General features: G+C 39.4%; 1 protein-coding gene across 3 annotated transcripts in view; it reads left to right on the forward strand.

Annotated features, from left to right (window-relative positions):
* The window catches only part of DOCK8 (dedicator of cytokinesis 8), a 221,000-nt gene that overhangs the window by 53,791 nt on the left and 139,266 nt on the right, over positions 1–27,943 (forward strand). For all 3 annotated transcript variants that reach the window (XM_037061714.1, XM_037061715.1, XM_037061716.1), the window contains 2 exons: positions 11,764–11,939; positions 14,838–14,909. In XM_037061714.1, coding sequence (XP_036917609.1) covers positions 11,764–11,939; positions 14,838–14,909 — 248 coding nt within the window. The remainder of the gene's footprint in view (positions 1–11,763; positions 11,940–14,837; positions 14,910–27,943) is intronic.

A 27,943-nucleotide genomic window follows, 5' to 3' on the forward strand; every position in this document is an offset into this window, starting at 1 on the left:
TTCTTTTGCCAGATTGGGGGAGTTCTCCTTAATTATTTGTTCAAATAAGTCTTCCACTTGTGGCTGTTCCTCTTCCCCTTCTGGTACCCCTATAATTTGGATGTTGGAACGTTTAAAGATGTCCTGGAGGTTCCTAAGCCTCTCCTCATTTTTTTGAATTCTTGTTTCTTCCTTCTTTTCTGTTTGGTTGTTTCTTTCTTCCCATACTTTTCTGGTCCACTCCCTTGATTTGAGTCCCAGTTTTCTTTTCATCACTATTGGTTTCCTGTGCATTTCCCTTTATTTCAATGAGTTTAACCTTCATATGTTCCTCTAATTTGGGACTAAAATCAACCAGTTCTGTGAGCATCCTAATCACCAGTGTTTTGATCTGTGCATCTGATAGGTTGGCTATTTCTTGGTCACTTAGAGTTATCGGCTCTGGGGCTTTGAGTTCTTCTTGAGCCATGTTTTGGTCTTTTCGTGCCTGTTACATATGAGGAGCAGAGCCCTAGGTGTTCACCAGGGCAGGGCAACTCAGTTGCTGGGTTGTGACGCTGTATATGGGGGGCGGGGTCAAAGAGGGGCAATAGCGGTCCCCTCTGCTGCTTCCCACCGCTGGGGCCTGCGACGTCTGTCTCACTGCTCGCTCTTTCACTGGTTTATCTGTGCATGAATGTGTGACCGAGGTCAGCCTGCTGCCTTGGGCCCTCACTGAGTCTACCCATTGCTATCCCACACCTGGGACCCACCCACGGCTGCCTGCTTGCCTGGGTTGGGGTTCTTTCCTGCCCAACCCTACTCTGCTGCTGGCTCTGCCCCTTTTACCAAAATGGCTGAACGGTTCATTGTTGTTGGACTTCCGTATAGTTTGATTTTCTGTGTTTTGGCTGCATTTTTGTTACTAAAACTTTGTTGTTTTTAAATTTGGTTGTGGGAGAAGGCACAGTGTTTCCACCTACATCTCCATCTTGGTGGAAGTCCTGATGATGGTTTCTTTAATTGTGCAGGAGCTTTTTAATTGGATGTACACCCAGTTGTTTATTTTTTCTTTTGTTTCTCTTGCACTAGAAGATATATTGGCAAAAATATTGCTGTATGAGATATCTGAGTTTTACCGCATATATTTTCTTTTCCTCGAGGATTTTTATGGTATTGCAATTTATAGTTAAGTCTTTTATTCATTTTGAGATTATTGTGGTGTAAGGTGTAAGTTGGTGGTCCAGTTTCATTTCTTTGCGTGTACCAGTCCAGTTCTCCCAACACCATTTATTGAAGTGACTGTCTTTACTCCATTGTCTCTTGCCTCCTTTGTCAAATCTTAATTGACGATGAAGGTGTGGGCATATTTCTGAGCTCTCTATTCTGTTCCATTGATCTGTGTGTCTATTCTTATGCCAGTGCTGGAGTGTTTTGATTACAGTGAACTTACAGTATACTTTGATAACAAGTATTGTGATCCCTCCAACTTCGTTCTTCTTTCTCAAGACTGCTGAAGCTATTTGAGGTCTTTTTTGTTTCCCTCTAAATTTTTAGAATATTTGCTCTAGATCTGTGGAATATGCCATTGGCATTTTAATAGGAATTTTGTGACTCTTAGATTGCTTTGGGTAGCGTGGACATTTTAATGATTTTAATTCTTCCACTCTGTGAACATGGTGTATTCTTACATTTATTTGTATCTTCCTCAGTTTATTTCTTCAGCATTGTATAGTTTTCCAAATACAGATCTTTTACCTCCTTAATTAAATTTATTCCTAGGTACTTTATTTATTGTTGTCACAATAGTAAATGGGGTTCTTTTCTTAGTTTCTCTTTCTGATAGTTTATTATTGGTGTATACAGAAATGCCATCAATTCTTGAGTATTGATTTTGTATCATGTTACTTTGCCAAATTCATTTATTAGGTCTAGTAGTTTTTTGGTAGATCCTATAGGGTTTTCTATGTACAATATCATCTCATCTGTGAATAATGACAGTTTTACTTCCTCCTTTCCAATTGGGTATCTTTCATTCCTCCTTCTTGTCTGATCACTGTGGCTAGGACTTCCAGTTGTATGTTTAATAGGAGTTGTAAAAGTGGACATCCCTGTCTTGTTCCTGATCTTAAGATAAATTATTCTAGTTTTTGCCCATTGAGTATGATGATGGCTCTAGGTTTTTAAAAATATATGGCCTTTATTATGTTCAGGTATACACCCTCTATTCCCACTTTGTTGAGTGTTTTTATCATAAATGGGTGCTGGATTTTATCAAATGCTTTTTTTGCATCCTTTGATGTAGTCATGTGATTTTTATCTTTCATTTTGTTTATGTGATGTAGCATGTTTATTTATTTGTGAATACTGTACCAACTTTGTATCCCTGGGATAAATGCCACTTGATCATGTTGTATGCCCTTTTTAATGTATTGCTGGATCCAGTTTGCTAATATTTTGTTGAGGATTTTAGCATCTATGTTCATCAGCAATATTGACCTATAGTTTTCTTTCCTTGTTGTATTTTCACCTGGTTTTAGAATTAGGATAATGCTGGCCTCATAAAAAGAGCTTGAAAGTTTTCCTTCCTCTTGAATTTTGGGGATAGTTTGAGAATAGGTGTTAGTTCTCCTTTGAATGATTGTTAAAATTTACCTGTGAAGCCATCTGGTCCAGGACTTTTGCTTGCTGGGAGTTTTTTTTTAATACTTTTTCAATTTCACTAGTTGTTATTGGTCTGATCAGGTTTTCTGCTTCTTCCTAATTCAATTGTGAAAGATTATATGTTTCTAGAAATTTATCCATTTCTCCCAGGTTGTACCATTTCTTGGCATATAGCTGTTCATAGTATTTTCTTAAAATCCTTTGTATTTCTTTGATGTCAGTTGTTATTTCTTTTTTTTCATTTCTAATTTGATTTATTTGGGTCCTTTCTCTTTTTATCTCGATGAGGCTGGTCAAAGGATCATCAATTTTGTTTATCTTTTCAAGGAACCAGCTCCTGGATTCATTGACATTTTGAATTGTTTTTTTTTAGTATCTATGTCATTTATTTCCATTGTAATCTTGGTTATTTCTTTCCTTCCACTTACTCTTGTTCTTATTTGTTGTTTTTTAAGTTCTATTAGGTGTAGGGTTAGACTGTTTACTTGAGATTTTTCTGTTTTCTTGAGGTAGACCTGAATGCTATGAACTTCCCTCTCAGGACTGCTTTTGCTGTGTTGCATAGGTTTTGGGTGTTCATTTTCATTTGTTTCCAGGTACTTTTTAATATCACTGATGACTCGTTCATTACTTAATAACTTGCTGTTTAACCTTGATGTATTTGAATGTTTTTTAAATTTTTTGTTATGTGTGGTGGATTTCTAGTTTCATACCATTATGACACAAGAAAATGCTTGATATGATTTCAGTGTTCTTGGATTTGTTAAGACTTATTTTGTTTCCTACTATGTGGTCTATTTCTGAGGATGATCCATGTACACTTAAGAAAAATGTATATTCTGCTGCTTTAGGATAAAATATGCTATAATTATCAATAAAATTAATTTGATCTAGTGTGTAGTTTAAGGTCACTGTTTTCTTGTTGATTTTTTGTCTGAAAGATCTATTCATTAGTGACAGTGGAGTGTTAAAATCCCTTGCAGTGACTGTATTGCTGTCAATTTGTTCCTTAAAGTCCACCAATATTTGTTATATATTTAAGTGCTTCTATATTGGGTGCACATGTATTTACAAGAGTTATAACCATCCTCCTGTTGGTTTGATTCCTTTGGTATCATGTAGTGACTTTCTTTGTCTCTTGTTATGGCCTTCATTTTGAAGTCTATTTTGTCAGATATAAGTATTGCTATCCCAGCTTTTTTTTATAGCTATTTTCATGGAATTTTTTTCATCCCTTTTTTCATTCCTATGTAAATCTTTTGTTCTGGAGTGGGTCCCTTGTAAATAGCATTTATGTGGGTCCTGTTTTGTTATCCATTCAGATACCCTATGTCTTTTGATTGTAGTATCTAATCCATTTACATTCAAGGCTATTATTGATAGGTACTTATTCATTGTCATTTTTTTCTTTATACCTCTGTCCCTCTCTCTATTTCTTTATCTTCTTAAAGCAGTCTTTTTAGCATCTCTTGCAATACTTAATCAACTCCATTATCCTTTTTCTCTCTGGAAAGCTCTTTTTTTGCTTTCAATTTTAAATAATAGCTTTGCTAGATAGAGTAATCTTGGTTGCAGCTCCTTGCTCTTCATTACTTGGAATACTTCATGTCAATCCCTTCTGGCTGAAGTGTTTCTGTTGAGAAATGAGCTGGCAGTCTTTCTTTTTTAAATTTAATTATTGTTCAAGTACAGTTTTCCACCCCCACTCCCATCCCAGCCCACCCCTCTGTGCTCTCCACCTCCCTCCCATTTCCACCCCCCTTAGTTGTTCTCCATGTGTCCCTTATGCTGTTTCTGTGAATCCTTCCCTCTTTACCCTGAAATTCTCTCCCCTGTCCCCTCTGGTCCCTGTCAACCTGTTCTGAATTTCAGTGTCTTTGGTCATATTTTGCTTGCTTGCTTGTTTTGTTGTTTAGGTTCTTGTTAAAGGTGAGATCATATGGTATTTGTCTTTCACTACCTGGCTTATTTCACTCAGCATAATGCTTTCCAGTTCCGTCCATGATGTTGCAAAGGGTAGTAGCTCCTTCTTTCTTTCTGCTGCATAGAATTCCATTGTGTAAATCTACCATAGTTTTTTGATCCATTCATTTATTGGCAAGCATCTAGGTTGCTTCCAATTCTTGGCTATTGTAAATTGTGCTGCTATGAATATTGGGGTGCATAGGTTCTTTTGGATTGGTGTTTCAGGGTTCTTAGGATATAATCCCAGCAGTGGAATTGCTGGGTCAAAAGGCAGGTCCATTTTTAGTTTTCTGAGAAAATTCCATACTGTTTTCCATAGTGGTTGTACCAGTCTACAATCCCACCAACAGTGAACTAGGGTCCCCTTTTCCCCACAACCTCTCCAACATTTGTTGTTTGTTGCTTTGTTTATTATGGCCATTCTGACCAGAGTGAAGTGGTATCTCATTGTGGTTTTAATTTGCATCTCTCTGATAGCTAGTGATATTGAGCATCTTTTCATGTGTCTCTGGATCCTCTGTATGTCCTCCTTGGAGAAGTGTCTGTTCAAGTCCTTTGCCCATTTTTAATTAGGTTGCTTGTCTTCTTAGAGTGGAGTTGAGTAAGTTCTTTCTAGATTTTGGATATTAAACCATTGTCTGAGGTATCAGTGGCAAATATGTTTTCCCAAACAGTTGGTTCTCTTTTTATCTCAATGCTGTTTTCTTTAGCTGTGCAGAAGCTTTTTATTTTGATGAGATCCCATTTGTTTATTCTTTCCTTTATATTCCTTGGTCTAGGGGACATATTGGTAAAAATGTTGCTGCATGAAATATTTGAGATTTTCCCACCAATATTCTCCTCTAGGACTTTAATGGTTTCACAGCTTATATTTAAGTCTTTTATCCACCTTGAATCTATTTTGGTGTATGGTGTAAGTTGGTGCTCAAGCTGACAGTCTTATTGGAATTCCCTTGTAGGTAACTAACTCTCTTACTGCCTTCAAGATTCTTTGTCTTTAAACTTTGCTGTTTTAATTATGATGTGTCTTTGTATAGGTCTCTTTGCATTCATCTTGATTGGGACTCTCTGTGCTTCCTGAAGTTGTGTGACTTTTTCCTTCACCAGGCTAGGGAAATTTTCTGTCATTATTTCTTCAAACAAGTTTTCTATCCCTTGCTGACCTTCTTCCCCTTCTGGTATCCCTATGATGCAGGTTTTGTTACATTTCGTGTTCTCCCAAAGTTCCCTTAAACTATCTTTATTCTTTTTAAATCTTTTTAAATTTTGTTGCTCGACTGGGTGTTTTGTTCTTCCTTGTCTTCCAAATGGCTGATTCTATCCTTCATCTAGCCTGCTTTTACTTTCCTCTAGTGTATTCTTCATGTCAGATATTGTATTCTTCATTTCCAACTGGTTCTTATTCATAGTTTCTATGTCCTTGTTCATGCTGATGGAGTTTCCACTAAGTTCCTTATAGTTCTAAGTTCCTTGAACATCCTTATAACCACCACTTTGAACTGTATGTCTAATAAAATGCTTGCCTCAATATTATTTAGATCTTTTTCTGGGGATTCCTTCTTTTCTTTCGTTTGGGGATTGTTTCTCTGTCTCTCCATTTTGTTTGTTTTTATGTATTAGATAGATATGCTTTGACTCCCTGTCTTTGTGAGGTGACTTTGTGTGGTGGAAGTCCTGTGGGACTCAGTTGTATAACCTCCTTGATTTCCTGAGATGGAGGTTCTAGGAATGTCCCTGGTGTGGGTTGTGGGAGCATTCCTGTTGTATTCCGGTCTTGATCATCGTTGGCCTGCTCACTGGTGGTATCTTCCCTCTGGCGAGGTAACTGAGAGGCTCAGCCCCCACCACATCTTGTACACTGTTGTGCAGGTGCTGACAGAACAAAATAAGACAACGCAAAAAACAGAACTAAAGCAAGCAAAAACAAAAACAAAACTTAACAACAGCAGCAAAATCAATGACAAAGGAGCAAAGCATAATAAAAGTAGAAAGAGAAATAGAATGGTAAAAGAAGAAAAAGAATACAAGATGACCAAAGGGGAAAAAAAGATTATAAAAGGAGAGAAGGAAGAGGAACAATAAGAGTAAGGAATAAAAAGAGGAAAACTGCAAAAAAAGAGCAAAGTATAAGAAAGAGTTAAAAATAAGAAAAGGAAAGAAGTAGGAGGAATGGAATAAGAAAAGTGAAGAGTAAAATAAGAAATGTGAAAGAAAAATAGAGAAAAACAGGTAAATAAAAGAAAAAATAATAGAAGCATATGAAAAAGAAAAAAATAACAAAAATAATGAAAAGACCAAAGTGGAATTTGGCTCAGCAGAGTTTAGTGCTTGCCTGCTGGCTTCTTCCTTTGGATGCTGTCTCCCTCTGATGCTGTCTGACGCCGGCGTAAGCCAATGTCAGATGCTGTCCACATCTAGCCCTCAGCAGCCTGTTCAAATCTACAGATGATCCACAATTTTTGGCTGTCTCCTCCAGGCTTAGCTGTGCCCCGGATGGGCCACACCACACTGTAAGGATGGTTTTTATCAATGCAGGACCCAGGGGTGGGTCAGCAAACATCCCAAGTTGCTGAAGGATCCACTTCCACCTGCCTCTGCCTTTCAGCGTGTTGTCAGTCTCAGTTTAGTCACTTACCTGACTCTTTCTTAGAGGGTGTCTGGCTGAATTGAGAGAGTGAGACCCCAGGATCTCATCTGGGAGGTGCCATTCAGACTTCAGGAAGATGGTGGGTGGGTTCCTCTGTCCTCATATTTGAATCTGTACTGGATTTCCGGGAACCTAGCAGTGAAGAGCCCCTAGTAGGGGAGCCTGAGGGGTCCGGAGCCCAGAGTTTGGGTCTGCAAGAAACCAGCTGATGTTTCCGTGGCTCTTCCGTGAGTGCAAATGCAGGAATTTTCAGTTTCAGATAAAACTGAATCCTACCCCGTGTCAGGAGAACCAGTCTTTGATGTGCATTGAGGGACAAGGAAAAGCTCAAAGTCCCTTAAATAACTAAATAATTAAAATTGTGAGGGTGTTTAAAATCTTTTTTGTGTATTTCTAGTATTCTGTTGACCAGGCCTCTGAGAAAAAGTAGCTAGAAAGAAAGACTGCACAAGTCTGTACTAGAAAAGTGTTGAAAAGTGCTTCAGGACGGGGACTGTGTCCCTTCAGCCTAGTGCAGCACTGCCGTAGAACCCCAGTGAGTATTTACTGAATTAATGGAAGTAGTGTGTTAGTCCAGGTTCAGACAGAGCAGCCGAACCAGGAGGACACATAAGTATGCATATTAAAAAATTGAATACAGGGAACTGATTTACTCACTGATGGTGACTGGCTATGTCCCCAAGACAGTCAGCAAGGCAAGATCAAAAGCAAGCTGGAACTCCAGGGCCTGAGCTGAACCTCGAGAGGGTCTCTACCTCCTTTGAAAGGGTATCCAGTTGATTTAGACTACCCAGAATAATGTCCCTTCTGATTAACTTAAAGTCAACTGATTAGTGACTTTAATTACTTTGATAATAATCCTTCACAGCAGTACTTAAATTAATGTTTGATTGTATCACTAGAAGGTGTATGCTGCAGCCCCCTTTCTGTCCTCCAACTCTGGCAAGAGAAAAGTCTCGTAGCCCACCCCACCTGGAAACAGGCTGGGAAGGAAATGCCAGGCATGGAGCTCAGCCTAGCCAGACCGACACATCACAAAGCCATCACAACAGATAAGGCCTGACTTAGGGTAATTTGTATTATTTTTTTCATTTTTAGGGGATGTTTTTGTTTTGATTATTTGTGTTTTTTTTATTTTAACAAATGATAGACACAATGTGATAATTCATTGTGTAAGGTAATTTTGAAATTACTCTGGATTATACTATTTAAACTAGTCTTGGATCTCCACTGACTAGGGTGCCACGCACAGCTCAGTAGCAGAAAAAACAAAATAACTTAATTTTCATATTGGGCTTTTGGGTCCCCAAGTGCCAAAGTCCTGTCTTAGGGGGTGACCTTATAACACCTCCTACCCCATTCCCAAACTTCAGCCCCCAATGACGTGTAATACAACTGTAACACTCTCTGGTATTTATTTTCTCCCTTTGCTTATCACTGAATAGGCATACTGTGTGTATCTGTATGTATGTGTTGATTGCCTCACAACACATCCTACTCTTGAGATTAAGACTTTAAATCATTTAGGGAATAGAAATCTCACTTGGTTCCTGGTTATTATTTCAATTTGCAAGAGGAATAATATGCATGGAGGCTTTGTTAACAGCGTGGGCTCTCCACCCACTTGCCAAGAGCAAGACTAGTTTACGTCACATTTGGAAAGAACAGCTTCCACCCTTGTTAGTTTCACTAGAGAAAGGTAGAGGAGACTATTAAATGCCAGCTTGTGATAGTGCTAGAACCATCCTCAATAATCCTGTCATTACAGTTTGTGTTTACAGTCTGTTCGGTCCTGAAATATTCAGACCTCAAAAGTTTATGGCTTTATGATCTGGGCACATTGCCACACAATTAGTGGTCAGTGATGATACCGTGTTTTTTAGCATAGCTTTCCCCTTTAAAGATAGTGATTTACGTGTGAGATTTACATGTAACAGACTTCACCATCTCATGATCGTTGACTAAAGATCCATGGAAAGATGCATGAGAGTTATGTCCTGTACTCTCTTGTGCCCCTAATGCCCAACTCAGTGGCTTGTGCTCAGCAGGAGCTCAGCAAATAACTGCTGAATGAACGAGGCAGCCACCCTTTTTCCTTGGTTCTTAGAGATAATAGGAGATGCTATCAGCCAGGTTTTTCATCATATGTGGCTTTGAATTTCAGGGACATGACAAGTACAATACTTGGGTAGAAACTGAATTTTTTTTCTCTTCGATGATTTCACACACATGCCATTTCTCCATAGAAACTTCTGCTTACTAGTTATTAGTGCTAGAGTCACACTGCTTCAAACTGTGCTTTAATATAATGTTTAAGTATATATTTGCAGTACCTCTGCTTGAGTAATTGATATTCTTCATATTAAACTTATATTTATTATTCATTTCCTTGTTTATTGTTATTACTTTGAGCAGCCAATCTCATGAGAAGCTCAGAGTGTAAAACTTTACAGTAATAAGATTGAGAATGCAAAACATTCCGTTTTCTTCACTTCAAAAGTTTCGTTTCAGTTCCCAATTCCAAACTGCTGGGTTGTGGTGAGGAGTGAGAAAGTTCACTTTCCCTGTCGAGGTTGGTCTCACATAGGTCTGCAGTAGATTTCTTGTTGTTGCATGCATAGATGATGCCTGTCGTTCCCTGTGGCAGAGGTCAACAGTGTCCTTTTGCAAAACTCTGCGCCCACGCTGGCTCATGCACGGGCTGATCTCTGACTCCCCCTGCCCCTTCTGGTCCCCATCACTTCCTTTTGAGAGGCAACCTTTAAGGACTATGGTCTTCTCCTTAGATTTCCAAAGCCCCTTCCAGTTAGAAGCAAGGGGAACTTCTTTGGCCTCTGTCACACCACATGGAAGCCAGGGGGAGCTAGGGAGAGTGCCTTTGCTCTGCCCTACTGAAGTATGTCTGTTGCTTTTTCTCCTGCCCCTTTTGCCCCTTCTGGCACTGTGTAAGTCCTCCGACTTCAAGAATCTCAGGCAGCCCTGGCTGGTGTAGCTCAGTGGATTGAGCACGGGCCTGTGAACCAAACAACCATGGTTCGATTCCTAGTCAGGGCACATGCCTGGGTTGCAGGCCAGTTCCCAGCAGGGGATGCACAAGAGGCAACCATAGATTAATATTTCTCTCCCTCTCACCTTCCCTTCTCTTCCCCTCTAAAAGATAAATAAAAGATAAATAAATCGAATCTTTAAAAAAAAAAAAGGAATCTCAGGCAAAAAGGAGGGTGACTGTTTACTCAATTTTCAACTTTGTTCTCACTCCCCAACATGTCACTCATGTCTCTCCCACCACCAGCGACAGGAGGGACAAGAAAAACACATTTATATTCTCTCATCTTGTTTCCTTTTGTCTCTTCAATAGTACTTTGTTCCTCCTCTTCAACTTGGAACTCAAGCACCTAGTCTGGTACGCAGTTTCAGGGCGATGAAAACCGGTTTTATTAGCACTGCCTTCGGACCTGTCCCTGTTTCGTGTCAAGGCAGCACAAGTCAGGAATTTGGGGTGTTTGCTTTGTTGGTCCACAGAGCAGGGGATCAGAGGCAGAGAACAGCGCCTCCTTGGGCTGATGACTGCAAATAGTCTGGCATGGATGAACACTAGAGGGCTGCTGTTATTATTATTATTATTATTATTACACAAATCAGCTAATCTAAGTGATTCTTTTACTCCTTTAAGGCAGTGGTTCCTAAGTCTTTGGACTTCACAAACAAGACAACAATTTGTTGATATTGCCAACTTTTTATTTTATCAACTAGAGAAAATTATTTTTTTAATTACCTTCACTATCACTTCTTTTATCCTCTCCACTGCGCAAAGACATAACTGAAGAGGGAAAGAAATCCCATCCTTCTACACCCGGTGTTGTAGCCATATGAAACCTCAGCCAATTGCCCTTAGTTTGCTCATTCAAATGCAGTCAGTGGGAACGTCTCCCCAAGCAGCCCCGGGTCAGCCCAGCAGTGTCTGGAGATTACTGCCTTGGAGTGTTTCAGCCCCCAAGTCTGGTTCATTGCGGGCCGTGATTATGAAAGAAGTGCTCTCAAGAGTCAACGTATAGGATAACTCAGGCCAAAGGAAACAGTGTGTCTAAATAGTCAAAGGAATGTCGAGTTTGCCTGAATTTCTGGAAAATTGCCTCTATTCACTACTTCACTATATTTGAGTAAACATGGCCTCAGAGAGCTTTTGCAGGAAAAATTATAAAAATTCAGCAAAGCCTTATGATCTCATTTTGGATCTCCTCAGGGTTTCTCATCAAGCGGCAATTAAGCAGAGAAAAATTCTGCCTTGGGGTATGATTTTAAGTGCTTGTCATGTTCTGACTCGACTTTCCACGCTGCGCTGCTTCTCCCTATCGCTGCTCTGTCTTTGACAGCCCCTCGCAGGGCAGCTCCACCGAGCTGTGCACCAAGAGTGAGGCACCCACTGAGTGGGAAGGGAGAGTGAGGCAAGCACCTGCTGTCACCCTGGTGCTTTTACCTGGAAACCTCCTTTCAGGTAACCTCCTTTTTTCTTTTCCCTATCCCTACAGCCTCAGTTTTATGAACCAGTGGAGCCAGTGGACTTTGAAGGACTTCTGATGACACACCTGAACAGCCTGGATGCGGAGCTTGCCCAGGAGCTGGGAGACTTCACGGAAGACAACTTGGAGGTGGTGTTCACACCCAAGGAATGTCGGACTCTGCAGCCCCCTTTGCCGGAGGAAGGGTAAGTCATTTTTCTTAAGCTGTAAATGGGATTGTGACAGTCATGCCTGTTTTTGGTAAGGGGGTATGCCCTAATTCTGGACTTCCAAAAAAATAAACAGAATTACTCAGCTCTAATAAGATGTGCAGGATGACTACTGTGATGCAATGAGCCACACGTAGACAAGTTTTCAAATTGGTTTGACCAGAAGCTTCGAAAAGTCGTGTGGGAACTGCTTGGGGTGCAATGCGACAAACCAGAATGCTCACTAAGAGGTGAAGGGTGCAGGATCTGGAGTCAGACTGGCTGGGTGTCAGCTCAGTGAACTTGGGCGAGTCATGTGACCACATGGAGCCTCAGTTCCTCCATTTGTAAATATGTCTAGGTTTTTTATAAAAAAATAGTTTTTTTAAAAATGCCTTCATTCACAAGCATTTTAGTTTATGGTTGGATCAAGTTATAAACATAAGTTGAACCCACATTTATTGAGCATAGGTACTGGGATAAAAAGTTCCTTCCTCTGAAGAAATGTTTGTCAAGTGGAAAAACAATGGAGAAAGCTCCTTAGAGTGAATATATGGATAGTTATTTAGGGCTTCATTTTCCACAGTGTATTAGTCTATGTGTTTATAGGTACAGGTATTAGTTCTTGGTATCAAACAATAAAATTATATCTAAACAAGACTCTTATTACTTCTGTCATATAAAAAACAATGCCTCTTTGGAGGTATAGCATGAACTTTTATTTGCATTCATTTTCAAAACACAGTTAAGATTCACATCCCCCTGGACATTTTTGACCTTCTCATCTTCCCCCTCAAAAAAGTCCCCAAAAGGAGGTCATGAAACATGGCCCCCGCCCTCATTACTCTGGGCTCTTCTAGTTCCAGTTTGTATTTCTTTTAATCACAGTTTAAGGAGGATGGATGACAGTAATACGGTATTTTTGACCCTTTGCCCTGCTGTTTAGACAGTTTGCATTCACATAGGAGAGCTGACCACACAATCAGTTCTTAACATTTTGAAAATGCTTCCCACAAAATAAAAACTGTATAATCCTTGGGAAGCAGTTTTCCCTGCTTTCAGTCCATTTGTTCAAGTATGGCTTTAATATAGGTAATGTCTATTATTTCTACCTTTGGAAGAATCATTTAACATGATTTCTTTGTGTAAAATTCATGGTTAATTTTTTCAAATGAATTAGAATCTTGGAAGAACCTGTTTTAGATACCTGCAATAAATTTACAGATCAGAGGATCTTTATTTTCTGAAGTATGATACAGGAGTTAATTTTTTTCTTAGCGTTATTTTTTAGTGTAATACTGCTTTGTCACTAGACTTTATAGCTAACATTGTTTGGTGACTTGAAAACAGCCACCTGTACTAATTCAGTCCTTGCCCCCAAGGTGTTGTGTGTGACTGAAGTTCCGTATGCTCATCACAGTGAGCAGGAGCTGGTCTGTTGAGCCCCCTGGGCTGAGCCCAGGACTGTATGTTGAGCAGTGATATGTGGAAGTTATAAGCCTGCGCTCCAAAGGTGAGCTGCCTGAGTTCTGGTCACCGCTTGCAGGGTGACTTGAAGCCAGATCCTTCTCAGGTCATTCTTCTGCAAAATGAGAATAATGGCAGCACCTGCCCTATGGGGCTGATTGAGAATTAACTGAACTACTTCATTTGAAGTGATCACATCCCTGCCCAATGCTTAATAAATGGCACTTGAGTGTGATCTGTCAGATGCGGGACATTCTTCTAAGCACTTCACAAGCTAGCTTATTTAGGTGGTTTCTGTAGTGGAGTGGTCATCACGCTCACCTCACAAGCTAACTGACTTAAACTTCATCACACCTCTCTCAAGGACATACCACCCTATTAATATCGCCAATTTAAAGTGAAGAAACTGAGGCACAGAAGGGTTGAGTGGCTAGCCCAAGGTCACATAGCTAATAAGGAGTGGGGCTAGCATTTAGGTCATCAGGGCCCAGGGACCACATGTCTGTCTTTTACAATATTTCATCTAATACTAACAGCAAGCCCACACAGTAAATATTGGTCTCACACCCTCCTTACAAACAAGAAAATTAAACTTGCAGTATTTAGACCTTTCTATCTCTAATACCAAAACACTGGGGAAAATCAGCAAATAAACTTTGTTACTGTGGGAAATTACCATACTTGCCATGTATAATGTATATTTTTTGCCCAAATTTTTGAGGGGAAAGTAAGGATGGGCATTATACATGGGTATAATGATAACATACCATGGGTATAATAGTGGGTATAATAACCCCAGTACAATGTGCACAAAAACATGGGTGCATTCTGCATGAGAGGGCATTTTACACAGCGAAATACGGTAGTCATTTCTGATTTCAAGACTTGGAAGCTTCTGAAGAGTATCTCTCATGACACTCTCCTATGTGGATGTGACAAGAACCACCCCAAGTAATAATCACCCACCAAAGCCAATGCCTGTCAACTCCTCAAAGCATAAGACCACTGTTCTTCATGGCTTTCAAAAAGAAAACATGCATGTCCTAACAAGGTTACACATGAGCAAAAAAAATCTCTAACCTACTCCAGTGAAAAATTGGTATTTATACTTGTTTTTCTTGTTTTGTATGCGATTACAGCTCATTCTACCTGTCTTGTGTCAGAATGCCTTTAGGGAGAAGTAGGATTGAACATGATTCTCTGCAATAAAGAAAACCCACAAAGCATAAAATGTTAACATATTTCTCACCAAAGTAAAAATGTTATTGCTTCAGGAATTCACTTGGATGAGTGTGTAAGAATACCCCTACCGTTCTCATTTGACATGGATTTGAAGTCACGCTGCTGTCGCCTGGGTTATGATAAGGGATTGCTTTGTTGTTTTCACACAGTGGTAACATGACTTTCTTTCATTTCCCATCTCATTAGAGTTGACCTGGACCCTCACGTCAGGGACTGTGTTCAGACCTATGTTCGGGACTGGCTGATTGTGAACCAGAAGTAAGTTATTTTTTCATTATTCATGTACATATTTTATATTGTTAACTTTTAAATTTTTATTTAATTAATAGATTTATTTAAAGAGCAGATTCAGGTTTACAAAAAAAATGGGTAGAAGGTACTGAGAGTTCGTATCTATCCCCTGCCCCTACCTCCCAACAGTTTCCCTTATTATTAGCATCTTGGGTTCTTAATCTTTTTTTAAGTCTTGTTTTTTTTTTTGCACACGTCTCTGAATGACCATAAATATTGATTTGAGGGTTACAAATAAATTTTAGCGAGTAGGAGAATTTGCAAATACAAAATTCATGAATAATGAGCATTGACTGTATATCTTGTATTACTCCCCTGCTCAAACACCTTCTAAGTCCTCCTACTGCCCACTAAACCAGACATAAACTCCACCTGCTTGCCTTTCAAGGACTGTGATCATTTATCCCACTCTGTCTGCTAACACTCATTTCTCTTAAGTCCCAGAGTCATGTCCTTTCTCTGTACCTGCCTCCTCTTCCTCACTGTTCCACCTCTGCCCTTTGGCTCTTGTGTCCCTTCTGGGCACGCCCTCCCTTCACTCACCTATCTGCCAAATCCTGCCTGTGGACTAAAGGTCAGACAAAATTTCTTTTACTTTTCATAGCTGTCTCTAACAGACTCAGCCTTTTCTCAATGGATCTTAGGTATGATACATTTCTTAAAATTAATGAGCTGATATTGATAATAGTAACTAATGTCCAAACTTTCCACTAGGGCTCATTTTTGTGTTGACAAAAATGTAATGCCATTTCTCTGCCATGATAGAGTCATACAGAATAGTCCCACTGCCCTAAAAAAGCCCCGTGCTCCGCTTAGTGGCCCTCCTTCAACCACTTATCTTTGTTGTCTCCATAGTTTTGCCTTGTTCTTCCGTGTTTTGTGGCTTAATAACTTATTTCCTTTTTTGATGGCTGATATCGCACTACTTGGATTTGCAACAGCTTATTTATTCACCCATTGAAGGAGAAAGCTACATTTCAACACAAAGAATAGCGTCTTTTGTTTTGTTTCCATTGTGATGAATTCCTGGGGGTGGGGTGGTAAACAAATTGAAACCTGGCCTGAGATTCAAAGGTAACATTCAAATTTATGAGCAAGAAATAACCTATTGCTAGCCTACTAGTACAAAAGGCTGTTCTCTCCTGGGTTAATCAAATGTTTTATGACATTGTCCTGAGCTTTTTGTCCTTATGCCACTGACCTGGACAGCAGTCTCTCATTAGAAACATCTACAAACACCAAAATTCTCAACCTGTATGTGTGTATTGTGTTGGGGAGGTGGCTGGGGAGTGTCTGCAGAATGGGGGCATACCCTACTAGAGAAATGTCAGAGAACCTGTGGCAACTCTGTGGCAACAGTCCTTGTTTCTTCTTCTTTTCTAAATTATATTTTATTGATTATGCTATTACAGTTGTCCCAATTATTCCCCCTTGTCCCCCTCCACCCAGCAACCCCCACCTCCTCAGGCAATCCCCACATCATTGTTCGTGTCCGTAAGTCATGCCTAGGTTCTTTGGCTACTCCATTTCCTATTCTGTACTTTACATTCCCATGGCTATTCTAGCTATTTCTACTTTTTAAAAAAGATTTTATTTATTTTATTTTTAGAGAGGGGAAGGGAGGGAAAAAGAGAGTGAGAGAAACATCGATTTATGGTTGCCTCTCACACGCCCCCTACTGGGGACCTGGCTTGCAACCCAGGCATGTGCCCTGACTGGGAATCAAACCAGGAACCCTTTGGTTTGCAGGCCAGCACCCAATCCACTGAGCCACACCAGCCAGGGCTCCTATTTGTACTTCTTAATCTCCTCACCTCTTCACCTGTTTCCCTACACCCTCCTCTCATCTGACAACTGTGAAAACACTCTCTGTATCCATGATTCTGTCTTTGTTCTTCTTGTTTGTTTAATTTGTTTTTTTTTAAGATTTAATTGTTGACAGATATGTACTCTATGCCATTTTATTGTTTATAGTTTTGATCTTCTTTTGCTTAAATAAGTCCCTTTAACATTTCATATAATAATGGTTTGGTGATGATGGACTTCTTCAATTTTTTATTGTCTTCGGAAGCTCTTTATGTGCCCTTCAATTCTAAATGATAGCTTTGCTGGGTAGAGAAATCTTGGCTGTAGGTCCCTGCTTTTTATCACTTTGAATATTTCTTGCCAGTCCCTTCTAGCCTGCAGAGTTTCTTTTGAGAAATCAACTGACAGTCTTATGGGTACTCCCCTGTAGGTAACTAACTGCTTTTTCTCTGGATGCTTTTAAGATTCTTTGCCTTCAATCTTTGATATTTTAATTATGATGTGTTTTGGAGTGGACTTCTTTGCACCCACCTTGTTTGAGACTCTCTGAACTTGGATGTCTATTTCCTTCACCAAATTAGGGAAGTTTCCTTTCATTTTTTTTTCCAAATAGATGTCTAATTTCTTGCTTTTCTCATCTCCTTTTGGAACCCCTGTGATGCAAATATTAGAGTGCTTGAAGTTGTCCCAGAGGCTCTTTTCACTATCCTCATGTTTTTGGATTCTTTTTTTCCTTCTTCTTCTGATTGGCTTGTTTTTGCTTCCTTATGTTCCACATCATTGATTTGATTCTTGTCTTCATCCACTCTACTGTGGTTTCCCTGTAAATTTTTCTTTATTTCAATTAGTGTATCCTTCATTTCTGATTGGATCTTTTTATGCTGTTGAGGTCCTCACTAAGTTCCTTGAGAATCCTTATAATCAGTGTTTTGAGCTCTGCATCTGACAGATTGCTTATCTCCATTTTGTTTGGTTCTTTTTCTGGAATTTTGATCTGTTCTTTCATTTGACCCATGTTTCTTTGTCTCCTCATTTTGGCAGCCTCCCTGTGTTTATTTCTATGTATTAGGTAGAGGTGTTATGACTCCTTATCTTGGTAGCATGGTGATATGCAGGTAGAGTCCACTGGCAAGCCTCTCCTGTTACTCAAGCTGGGTACTTGAGGTGTGCCCTTTGTGTAGGCTGAGTACACCCTCCTCTTGCAGTTGAGTCTTGATTGCTGTTGGCAGATCAATGGGAGGAATTTACCCAGGTCAGTCAGCTGCAGGGAACAGTTGTGACAACTGAACATCAATCTCTGGCCTCTGTGGAGGATCAGCTGTCAGGAGCAGGGTGGTTGTGCTCTGACATGGACTGTTGCTGTCCACTGCATGCACAGGCCCTGGGGTTTTCTGGGTGGTACAGGCCAAGGTGGTACAGGCCCCCATCTGTGTTTTGCCTGGGGCCACCCTGCCTCAGCTATAAAGCAATCTGAAATGGCTGTTATTTGTGCATGACTTGGAGAGTCCCAGGAGAAGCCAAGCTGTGAATCTAGGTTGGTTGCTGGTAGTGCTGGGCCTGGGGCCACTTAGTGAGAGGGAGCTCACTGAGGCTGGCTGTTGCTTGTTGGAGAGGATTTAGGAAATTGTGAAGTATGAGCCAAAACCAGCCATTCATATGGAAAAGCAGCTGGGTGGGCCTGTAAATTGGGTGGGATGGAGTCTCTGGGGATGTGCATAAAGAAGCAGTTTTAGCCAGGTTGGTGGATTCTCAGATATGGCTGGCTCTGTGGCTCTGTGCCTCTGTGGGCAGAGGGTTCAGAAGAGAGACAATGGCCTGTGCCTACTTTTCCATCTGAGAGAAAGCTGTCCCCCAGTTCTTACCTTGATACCAGACACTTCACTTTCTCCCTGTGTGGCACTGGTGCCTTTCAAGCTGCTACCCTGCTGCTGGAGCTCAGAGGGAATGAGTCTGACTAAATCCATGTGTGGGTTCTTTAAGAGGAACTGCTTGGGACTCTAGAAGCTTCTTCCACTGACTTAATTCCCACTGGTCTTTGCAGCCAGAAGTTATGGGGACTTATCTTCTTGGCAGTGGAACCCTGGGCCCGGGGGGCCTGGTGTGGGACTGGGACTCTTCATTCCCAAGCTATCCCTTCCCAATTTTTATTTACCACACATGGATGTGGGACCATTCCATTCCACATCTGTGCCCCTCCTACCAGTCTGGATGGATGTGGTTTCTTTAATTGCGTAGTTGTCAGACTTCCACTCAACTCAATTTCTGATTGTTCTGAGTGATGGTTGTTCTATATTTTAGCTGTAATTTTGATGTGGTTGTGTGAGGAGACGAGCTGTGTTTACTGTTTACACATCTTGACTAGAACTCAACTGTCTTTTTTTTATCTGCAATTTTGCTTTCTGCAGTTTCGGTTACCAGCAGTGAACCACTGTTCCAGAAATATCAAATGGGAAAGCCCAGAAAAAATAATCGATAGGTTTTATATCGTACACTATTTTGAGCAGCGTGATGGAATCTCGCAATATCCCACTCCTCCTGGCACATGAACCACCCTTTTCCATCGTCTCCACAATGTATGTGCTCCCAGCCCATTAGTACCTTGCCATCTTGGTTATCATATCAACTTGTGGTAGTGCCTATGTTCAAGTAACCCGTATAGTAGTCTAATGCTTCATTACAATGCCTGTGTCATTCCTCTCGCTTCATCTCACCACTAGGCATTGCATCATCTCACATCATCACAAGAAGGGCAATTACAGTATAATACAATATTTTGAGAAAGGAAGCACATTCACAGAACTTTTATTATAGTGTATTGTTATGTGTCCCGTTTTATTATTAGTTATTTTTGTTAATCTCTTAATGTGCCTAATTTATACATTAAACTTTATCATAAGTGTGTATGTATAGGAAAGAACATAGTATATGTAGGACATGGTACTATCTGAGGTTTCAGTACCCACTGGGTGTCTTGGAAAGTTTGCCTTTCGAGTAAGGGGAGACTACTGTAGTTTAAAGTTCTGATACCCCACATTGCCTACACCTCAGTAATAGTCACTGCTCAATGGGGTAAACGATGAAAGACTTTAGGGATTGTGTTTTATCTAGTTCCTGGAAGTGTGCTATTGAATTTGTGCTGATATTCTTTGGAGTAATGTCAGTATGCATAGTATTTTCAGTAGCCGAAAAAGAGAAAGCTTCACTTGTATAAAATAATTAAAAGAAAGTTAGTAGCTAATACATCATCTGTTCTAAAGTAGATGGAAAACCAAGAGTGCCAGCCAGTCAAATAAGATTATGCTTTCTTGGTAATAAATAAAAGATTTCAGAACAAGTTGTTCTCAAGCTTTTATATGTTATAAGTAGAGATACTTTCCAATAGTGAGGTTCCAAAAAAAAAATCTGGGAAGGAACAATAAATGGAAAGGTCCATTTTAGTACATTTAATTTTTATTTGCTATTTGGAACACTACACTTCTTTATTCCTACTTGTTTCATTCATGAAGTTGAATATCATGGCAATTCCCACTAGGATATTTCTTTACTTTATTTTGCACAAACTTAAAAGAAAAAAAAGACTCTTTTTAAAAAGAGCACTCATGGTAGAAATTCTAGAGATTGCTGCATAGGGGAATAAAAAGAGAAAACAAAATCACTCAGTTTCACCATAGACAGATAATCATAATTAACATTTGATGTAGAGCCTTTGCATCATGTTTCTTTGTATATATATTTGTATAAAAACTAAATCAGATGATAATACTACTTGTTAGCATGCCTTTTAATTCTTAAGAGTAAGTGGTAAATACCTCTCTTTCCTATTACATATTCTTCCTCAACACAATTTTAATAGTTACAATATATTTACACTAAAGTTATTTAACCAATTTTAACATATGGATGATTCACCGTTTTTAGTATTATACCCCAATAAAGCAACATCCTTTTGCACACTATGATTTTTTCCTTTCAAATAAATTTCTGTAAGAGGAATTTTGTGTCTAAGTGTATGTACAAATTCAATAATTTGAAAATATTAGCATATTTTTAGATATATTTTATTGATTACGCTATTAGAGTTGTCCCATTTTTCCCCTCTTTTTTACTCACCTCTGCCCTGCATCCTGCCTCCCACCAGCATTTCCCCTCCTTAGTTCATGTCCATGGATCATACATGTAAGCTCTTTGGCTTCTTCATTACCTGTACTGTTCTTAACCTCCTCCTGTCTATTTTGTACCTATTTTGTATTTATTCTTAGATAGAGTGGAAGGGAAGGAGAAAGAGAGGGAGAGAAACATTGGTGTGTGAGAGAAACATGTATTGGTTGCCTCTCACACACACCCCAACCAGGACAGGGCCTACAGCCAGGCATGTGCCCTGACCAGGAATTGAACCAGCAACCTTTTGCTTTGTAGGATGACACTCAACCATCTGAGCCACGCCAGTCAGGGCTGTGCACATTTGTGAGGAAGATCCAATAAATTATTGCCAGACACCTTTCCTTCATCTCCCAACACTATTTCCATTTAAGCTCAGCTGTTTTCTATGGTTGTTTCTATGTGGTTGCAGAATGATGGCAGAAACACAGAGGCAAGGAAGGTGGTGGTCCTGGTTATATGGTTCATATGAGTGAAAGCAGGTGTACTGCCCTGGTTAAGGAGAGTTCAGATTTCTGGCTGACTTTTTAATGACTGGCAAGAAAGAACCACTAGCTCCATCTGATCCACAGTTTCTGTCCAGATTTAGGCATTAAGTTGTATGTAAGTTTTGGCGCGTTTCCACTTTTCTGTGTCTTTACAGGCAGGCGGGGAAGTCAGAGGAGGATGCAATAGGGATTGCTTGCCAGTTGATAGTTAATGATCAGTTGGCTCTCCTTACAATTTGCTATTTTATGTGGCAGATGATGCATGCTTGTTTTGAAATGAACGAAGTGATACAGAACTATATTAAGTAAAAAACAAGACTCTTGTCTCATGCTCTCTTGCTCCATCCATGTGTTTCCATTCAACCCACTCTTAACTACATAGAGGTTGCTGTGTAGCCTTCGGGTGTTCTTTCCATGTCCTCACATATATATGTATGTGTGAATATTTATATTTTTCACAAATACGTATGCATGTAAAAATATGTGTGTATTTATATATATGTGCCCACTCACACACAAGCATAGATTTGGTCCTGTCTGAAACATCCACAGAGACATTTGTTCCACACCAAAATGTCCTTAAAATTTTGTCCTTGATATGAAATTTTGTCCTTGATATTTAGTCCTATACCTAAACCTTCACGGAGACATTTGGCCCACACTGACCCACCTACCTGGTCTCATGTACCATTACTAACTAGGCTACCGAGGCAAAGGGGTTATTACTGGCAATACAGCCAAAATATAATTATTAGACCAATAAAACATGGTATTATTTTAATGTAGGAATCCTGTAAACCAAAAGTAGAAATAAATGTTATAGGGTCTTTGAAATCAAGGGCGTTTTCTAAGCACGAATGTTCAGGACCAGATCAAATACCTAGGACCTTTTGGTGTGGACCAAATGTCTCCATGAATGCTTTGGACAGGACCAAATGCCCTACAGAATATGTGTTTCTCTTCAATAATATCTTTGACATCTTTTGCTGTCAGAGATCTATTTCTTTCTTTTAAAACTGCAGGCTGGTATTCCAAGGGTGAAGAAACTTGTCGTAAGTTGTCTCCTTCTCTGTTGATAGACATCACAGTGTGTCCATTTTTACAGTTTCAGATAATAACACAGTGAACATTTGTGCACAGTTGCCCCTGGACATGAGTGTGAATGTTTCTGAAGGTAGAAATGGAACCAGTGCACATGATACGTTCTGATATGTACCGCCACATTTTTCTCCAGAAAAGTTGGACTACTTCGCCACCTTCTACCGACTGGGCATGAAATGGCCCTTCCCCCCAAGTCCTTGCCAATTCTACATATTATTGATTAAAATAAAATATAAAATTTTCCAGTCTTTTTCTAGTTATTATTTTCTACCAGGAGCTATTTATAGCTATATTCTAAAACTCATTGTCTATCAGTAAGTTTTCTTCCCTTACCACTTTTAAAACCCAAGTTAAATGTACACTTACCATATACCCTGAAGTCTAGCCCGTAGGTATTTACCTGAGTTAAACAAAAACCTATGTTCACATGAAAATCTGTGTGTAAATATTTATAGCTGTTTTATTTGTAGTTGTCAAAGACTTGAAACAACCCAAATTGTGCTCAGTTGGGAAATGGCTAAACAAACCTTGGTATATCAACACAACTGAATGCTACTCAGTAGTAAAATGGTAAAAATTATGACATGGATGGATCTCAGATGCATTATGCTAAGTGAAAGAAGTCAGACAAAAAAAGATTAACTATATAATTTCACTTATATGATGTTATGGACAACTCAAAGTCATAGGGACAGAAAACAGACCAGTGGTGGCCAGGTTCTGAGAGTGGAGAAAAGGGGTTGGTTGGTTGCAAAAAAGTCCACGTGAGAATTTTAAAGGGCGTTACATGTGTTCACTACCTTAATTGTAGTGGTGGTTACAGAACTGTGTGCATTTGTCAAAACTCACAGAACAGCAATCAGAAACAGATGAATTATACTGTACTTCAAACTCAGTCAATAGAACCCTAGGACAGTACCTGGCATTAAGTTATTACTCATTAAATGTAAGGTCTATTGCTTTGCTATGGTTTATTATCTTATATTACAGAATGGTGGTTTCTCTGGAGCAGGAGTAAATAAATCAACTCACGGCTCCACCACTCACTAGCTGTGTGACCTAAGGCAAATTATTTCTTTGTGCCTCAATCTTCTCATTAGGAAAGAGAAACTAGAATAGTACCTGTCTCATAAATTTTGTTGTATGTGATAAATAAAATAACATGTGAAGCACTTAGAAGATTTTTGGCATATGGCAATAATTCAATAAATATTAGTTACTATTTATTAAATAACATTATAGAATAAGATTAATTTGTTCATGCTCAGCTGACAAATTACTTAAATTAGACCAATTAGTAAGCTCTTATATGTGAAGGAAAACAGCAAGGGGCAATTCAGTGTTATTGAAGATTAATTTGATGATGCAGGGTAGCTATCACATCACAGGCACAATAATTTATATGTTTATGGAATGAAATGGAACAGCGTTAAACATTTGGAAAATGATAAGATTTATACTGTAGGGCTTATCTAGTTCCAGTTCAACTTGTCTAAAATATTCCTCTCAAGTAAAATAAGATTTTCTGAAAATTTTTGAAAAACACTCATATTAACATTTCAAGGAATGAACCAAAAATTCTACCCCATATATTTTAATGCACCATGGGGGAAAAAACTACCTTCCTTCTATAGGACCACACTTAATGAAGAGATTTTGCCTTTTATGGACAAATCTGTGTCACCCAAAACCATGCAGTCAAACACTAATTTAGTTAGCTCTTTTATTCCTCAATTATCTCCTTGCTGATATTACATTTCTCCATAATATCTAGGGTTAGTCTTTTATGTCCTTGCTATCTGTGATAATGGCCTTGAATCCCACTTAGGGGGCAGAGGAGTGGAGTAATGGCCACTTCTGCTCTCTCCCACTCTCATTATTCTGTCATGCATTTGCCATTCAAGTTCTGTAATTGAGACTCTTAAATCAGACAAATAATACTGCCCATGAAGGAGAGAGGAATGTTTCAGAGAAAGACTAAGTTATACGGAAGCACAAAATACATGATCTCTTTTGGGGGTAAATATGTTTTTTCTACTTGAAATGTCTGGTGTCCTTGCCCTAGAAATAATAGTGCTTTTCTCTCCTTCACTTTTGAAAATGGCCATGAACTTAATGAATAGAATGGTGCCATGGTTACTTGTTTATTCCATCTTACCTCCATCTATCTATCTATATGCACAAACACATGTGTGTTATTGATTGATTTGAGAGATAAACATTGACTTGTTAGTTCCACTTATGTATGCATTCATTGGTTGCTTCTTGTGTGTGCCCTGACCAAGAATTGAACCCACAACATGGCATATCAGGACAACACTCTAACCAACTGAGCTACCCAGCCAGGGCTTACTTTCATATGTTTTCATAATTTTTGTATGGGTTGGTATTTGCTGGCATCCTTTGGGTGATAATAAGTGCTTTAAGCATTATATCCTGTCATTTTCTCTAAATGAGCTAAAGTGATTAACTTAAGAATGTGTTTGATGTGTTGGTGGAGAGTCACAGTCTTAAGTAATTAAACTTGTTTACATGCTGTCTATTCTTGGTGTATTATTCACAGCAACAGTGAAACATTTCATGAGTGTTATGAGCAGCATCATAAAAGCGCTTATACTTTGTCTTTCATCTTGGGTGATTAAGGTAGTTCAGAAGGAAGGTCATGCTCAAGGAGAGCTGGGATATCAAGGAATGGGGTATCATTTGTTTTATTATGCCATATTTTACTCCCAGTGAACTGGTAAACAATTAAAATTCAAACACATCAGTGCAGATAATTCAGTTACTCCCTGGACACCATAAAAATGTCTCCCCGATCAATAATTGCTTATTATGACAGGCATTTGTTGTGTTGGCTGTCAAAGTGCTTAGCCATTTGCTGTCTAAAAGTGTGGAAAGCGTGCCGGGCTTACCAGCCTATGCAGTTACCAGGAGCGGCACAGCTGCGGACGGCACTGAGTCACTCCTGACCTGTTATGTGGGGACTCCTACCTCACGGCTCCCCAGCCACTAAAGCCTCATACAAAGGCCAGGGCTTTCACAGAGCCTTCCCTGACCTGGCCAGAAGTAATGACTCCCTTCTCTGAATCTTCAAAGCATGCTGTTTGTATTTCTCTTAGAAGGTTTTGTCATACTCTACATCGCCTTCTAGTTACTTGTCTAAATTTGTATCTCTCCTCCTAAATATGTGATCTTTCTCACTAACCTATCACTCCCTGAGGACAGGGACACCTTTAGAGCTAGGATTCTTATGTCTTCTTGTCTGTATCCTTTATTCCCAGGAGATACTTTAATAAATGTATGTTGAATGGAAGAATGAATGGAAGTTTAACAAGCGAATATCCATATCATGTTGTTCTAAGATAAGTGTTCTCAGATCCGTCAGAGTCAACACTTCCTGTGTAACAAATATTTTAGAATACCACCTTTATAACCCATAACCTTTCTCGTTTTCAGAAGTCAATGAAGTGTCCTAACTGTTATATAAAGTAGAAATTAGAAGCATAATATATAAAATAGCATGTATGCAAGTATGCAAATGCTTAGGCACAACTGCACCAGAGAACGTGATGACAGCTGTTTGCAGCTGCGGGAGGAATACAACACCTACAAGGGCAGACTTCAACACTGTGTTGTATGGGTGATTCAGATACCACAAACAGCATTGCCAATGGAAATGTGATTTTTCAAAATGGAGAAAAACTCTTGGTAGAACTTGAATCAGCATGAAGTTTAATTTCCCCTACATTTACATGGTAGTTGTTTTCCTGGAACATTCAGTGCAAAAACACTTTGCATTTATTTGCACAATGGTATAGAGTTTTGGCTTAGACATTCTACAAACTAGTTTTTCACCTCCATAAACGTCCAACAGGAAATTTGATAGTTGTGTTGGATGCTGAATTTGGGGTGATCTGTCATGATGTGTGATGCCCCGTGTGTGGCAGGACATGAAATGTAGTAGCACACCCCAGTCATTGAGACAATCGGAAAGGGAAGCATCAATTACCTTCATTGGGAATCATTACTACTAAGGTGTCAGAATAATGGAATCCCAAAATCCATAGTTTACACAGCACATCTGGGAAAGAAAAGCCACAAAGACACCCTGGAAGGAGTGGAATGAAACAAGTTTAATCAGAATAATAACCACTGTAGTGGGTTTTTTGTTGTTGTTATTATTGTTGTTGCTGTTTTTTGTGGTTTTTTTTTGTGTTTTGTTTTGTTTTTTTTGCCAAAAAAAAGTGGGGCGGGGGGGCATTCTACAAGTGGAATCGGAGCACTTTTCAAAGTTCTACTTTTGTTTTTGATAATGAAGTAAATTTCCCATGTAAAAAACTAGTTTAGCAGAAACAAGGTGTTAGGACACTTTAACATATTCATAAAATAAGGGTATCTAGATCTATAATACACATGCATTGGTATTGCATCTGATTGTATTGTCTTGGATGCTAAAAATAATACCTATCATTTATTGAGCTGGTGATTCTCTCGAAGTTGAGTCCGAGACAGGGATTCAGGTGGGTGAGATTTTCAAGAGCATGCTCTTTAGAAAAAGCCTGTGTGGGAGAGAAGCAAGATAGGGAAGCAGGAGGCAACTAAAGTTGATAGCACAATAAATTCTTAGCCTGATCCACAGGGTGTTCTGGAGGGATCACACTGCAGAGTTGCTCCACTGTCCCACTTTGAGTCAAGGGGTGGGACTATTGGAGCCACCAGCTATGCAAAGTTAGGGGGCTGGGAGGTAGAGTGAATCTGTCAGAGGTCTCTGGGCATGACAGCTCCTACACTCCGGCAGCGACAGAATCGGTGCATGCGTTAGTCAACAGGACCCACTACGATCCTCATTACAGCACCATACCCCTAACATGTATTATTTTCCTATTTTGAAACAGTTTACAGACAACTTGCAAATATAGTACAAAGACCTTCCCCTCTCTTTCCCCAAACCATGGGGAGTAAATTGCTGATATAATTCTCCATTTATTACCCCAAATACTTAGTGTATAATTCTTACACACAAAGACATTTCCATCTTAATTACTATAAAACCATCACATTCAGGAAATTCATATTGATATATTATTACAGCCTAATACTTGGGTCCCACACAGTGTCCCACGGAGGCCTTTTGGAGCAAAAGGATCTAGTTCAAAGTCATGCAATACATTAGGTTTTACATGTTTTCAGTCCCGTTTACTCTGAAACAGTTAGTTCCTCGGTGTTTCCTTGACTTTTCATGATCTTAAAATTACATGCCAGTTATTTTTTTAGAAAGTCCCTCCATTTGGGGTTTATTGTAAATGCCCCAGTCCCCATCAAGCTTTTGATTTATTTGTATCAATATAGAGTTATAGTTTCCTATGTTTTAATCAACTTCTTTTTTAAAATGCATTTGATTTTCATTGTTGTTCAAGTACAGTTTTCTGCCTTCCCCCCACTCCTCCC

Source organism: Sturnira hondurensis, unplaced genomic scaffold (assembly GCF_014824575.4).
Source record: "Sturnira hondurensis isolate 20B ecotype Veracruz unplaced genomic scaffold, ASM1482457v3 Scaffold0013515, whole genome shotgun sequence".
NCBI classification, from domain to species: Eukaryota; Metazoa; Chordata; class Mammalia; order Chiroptera; family Phyllostomidae; genus Sturnira; species Sturnira hondurensis.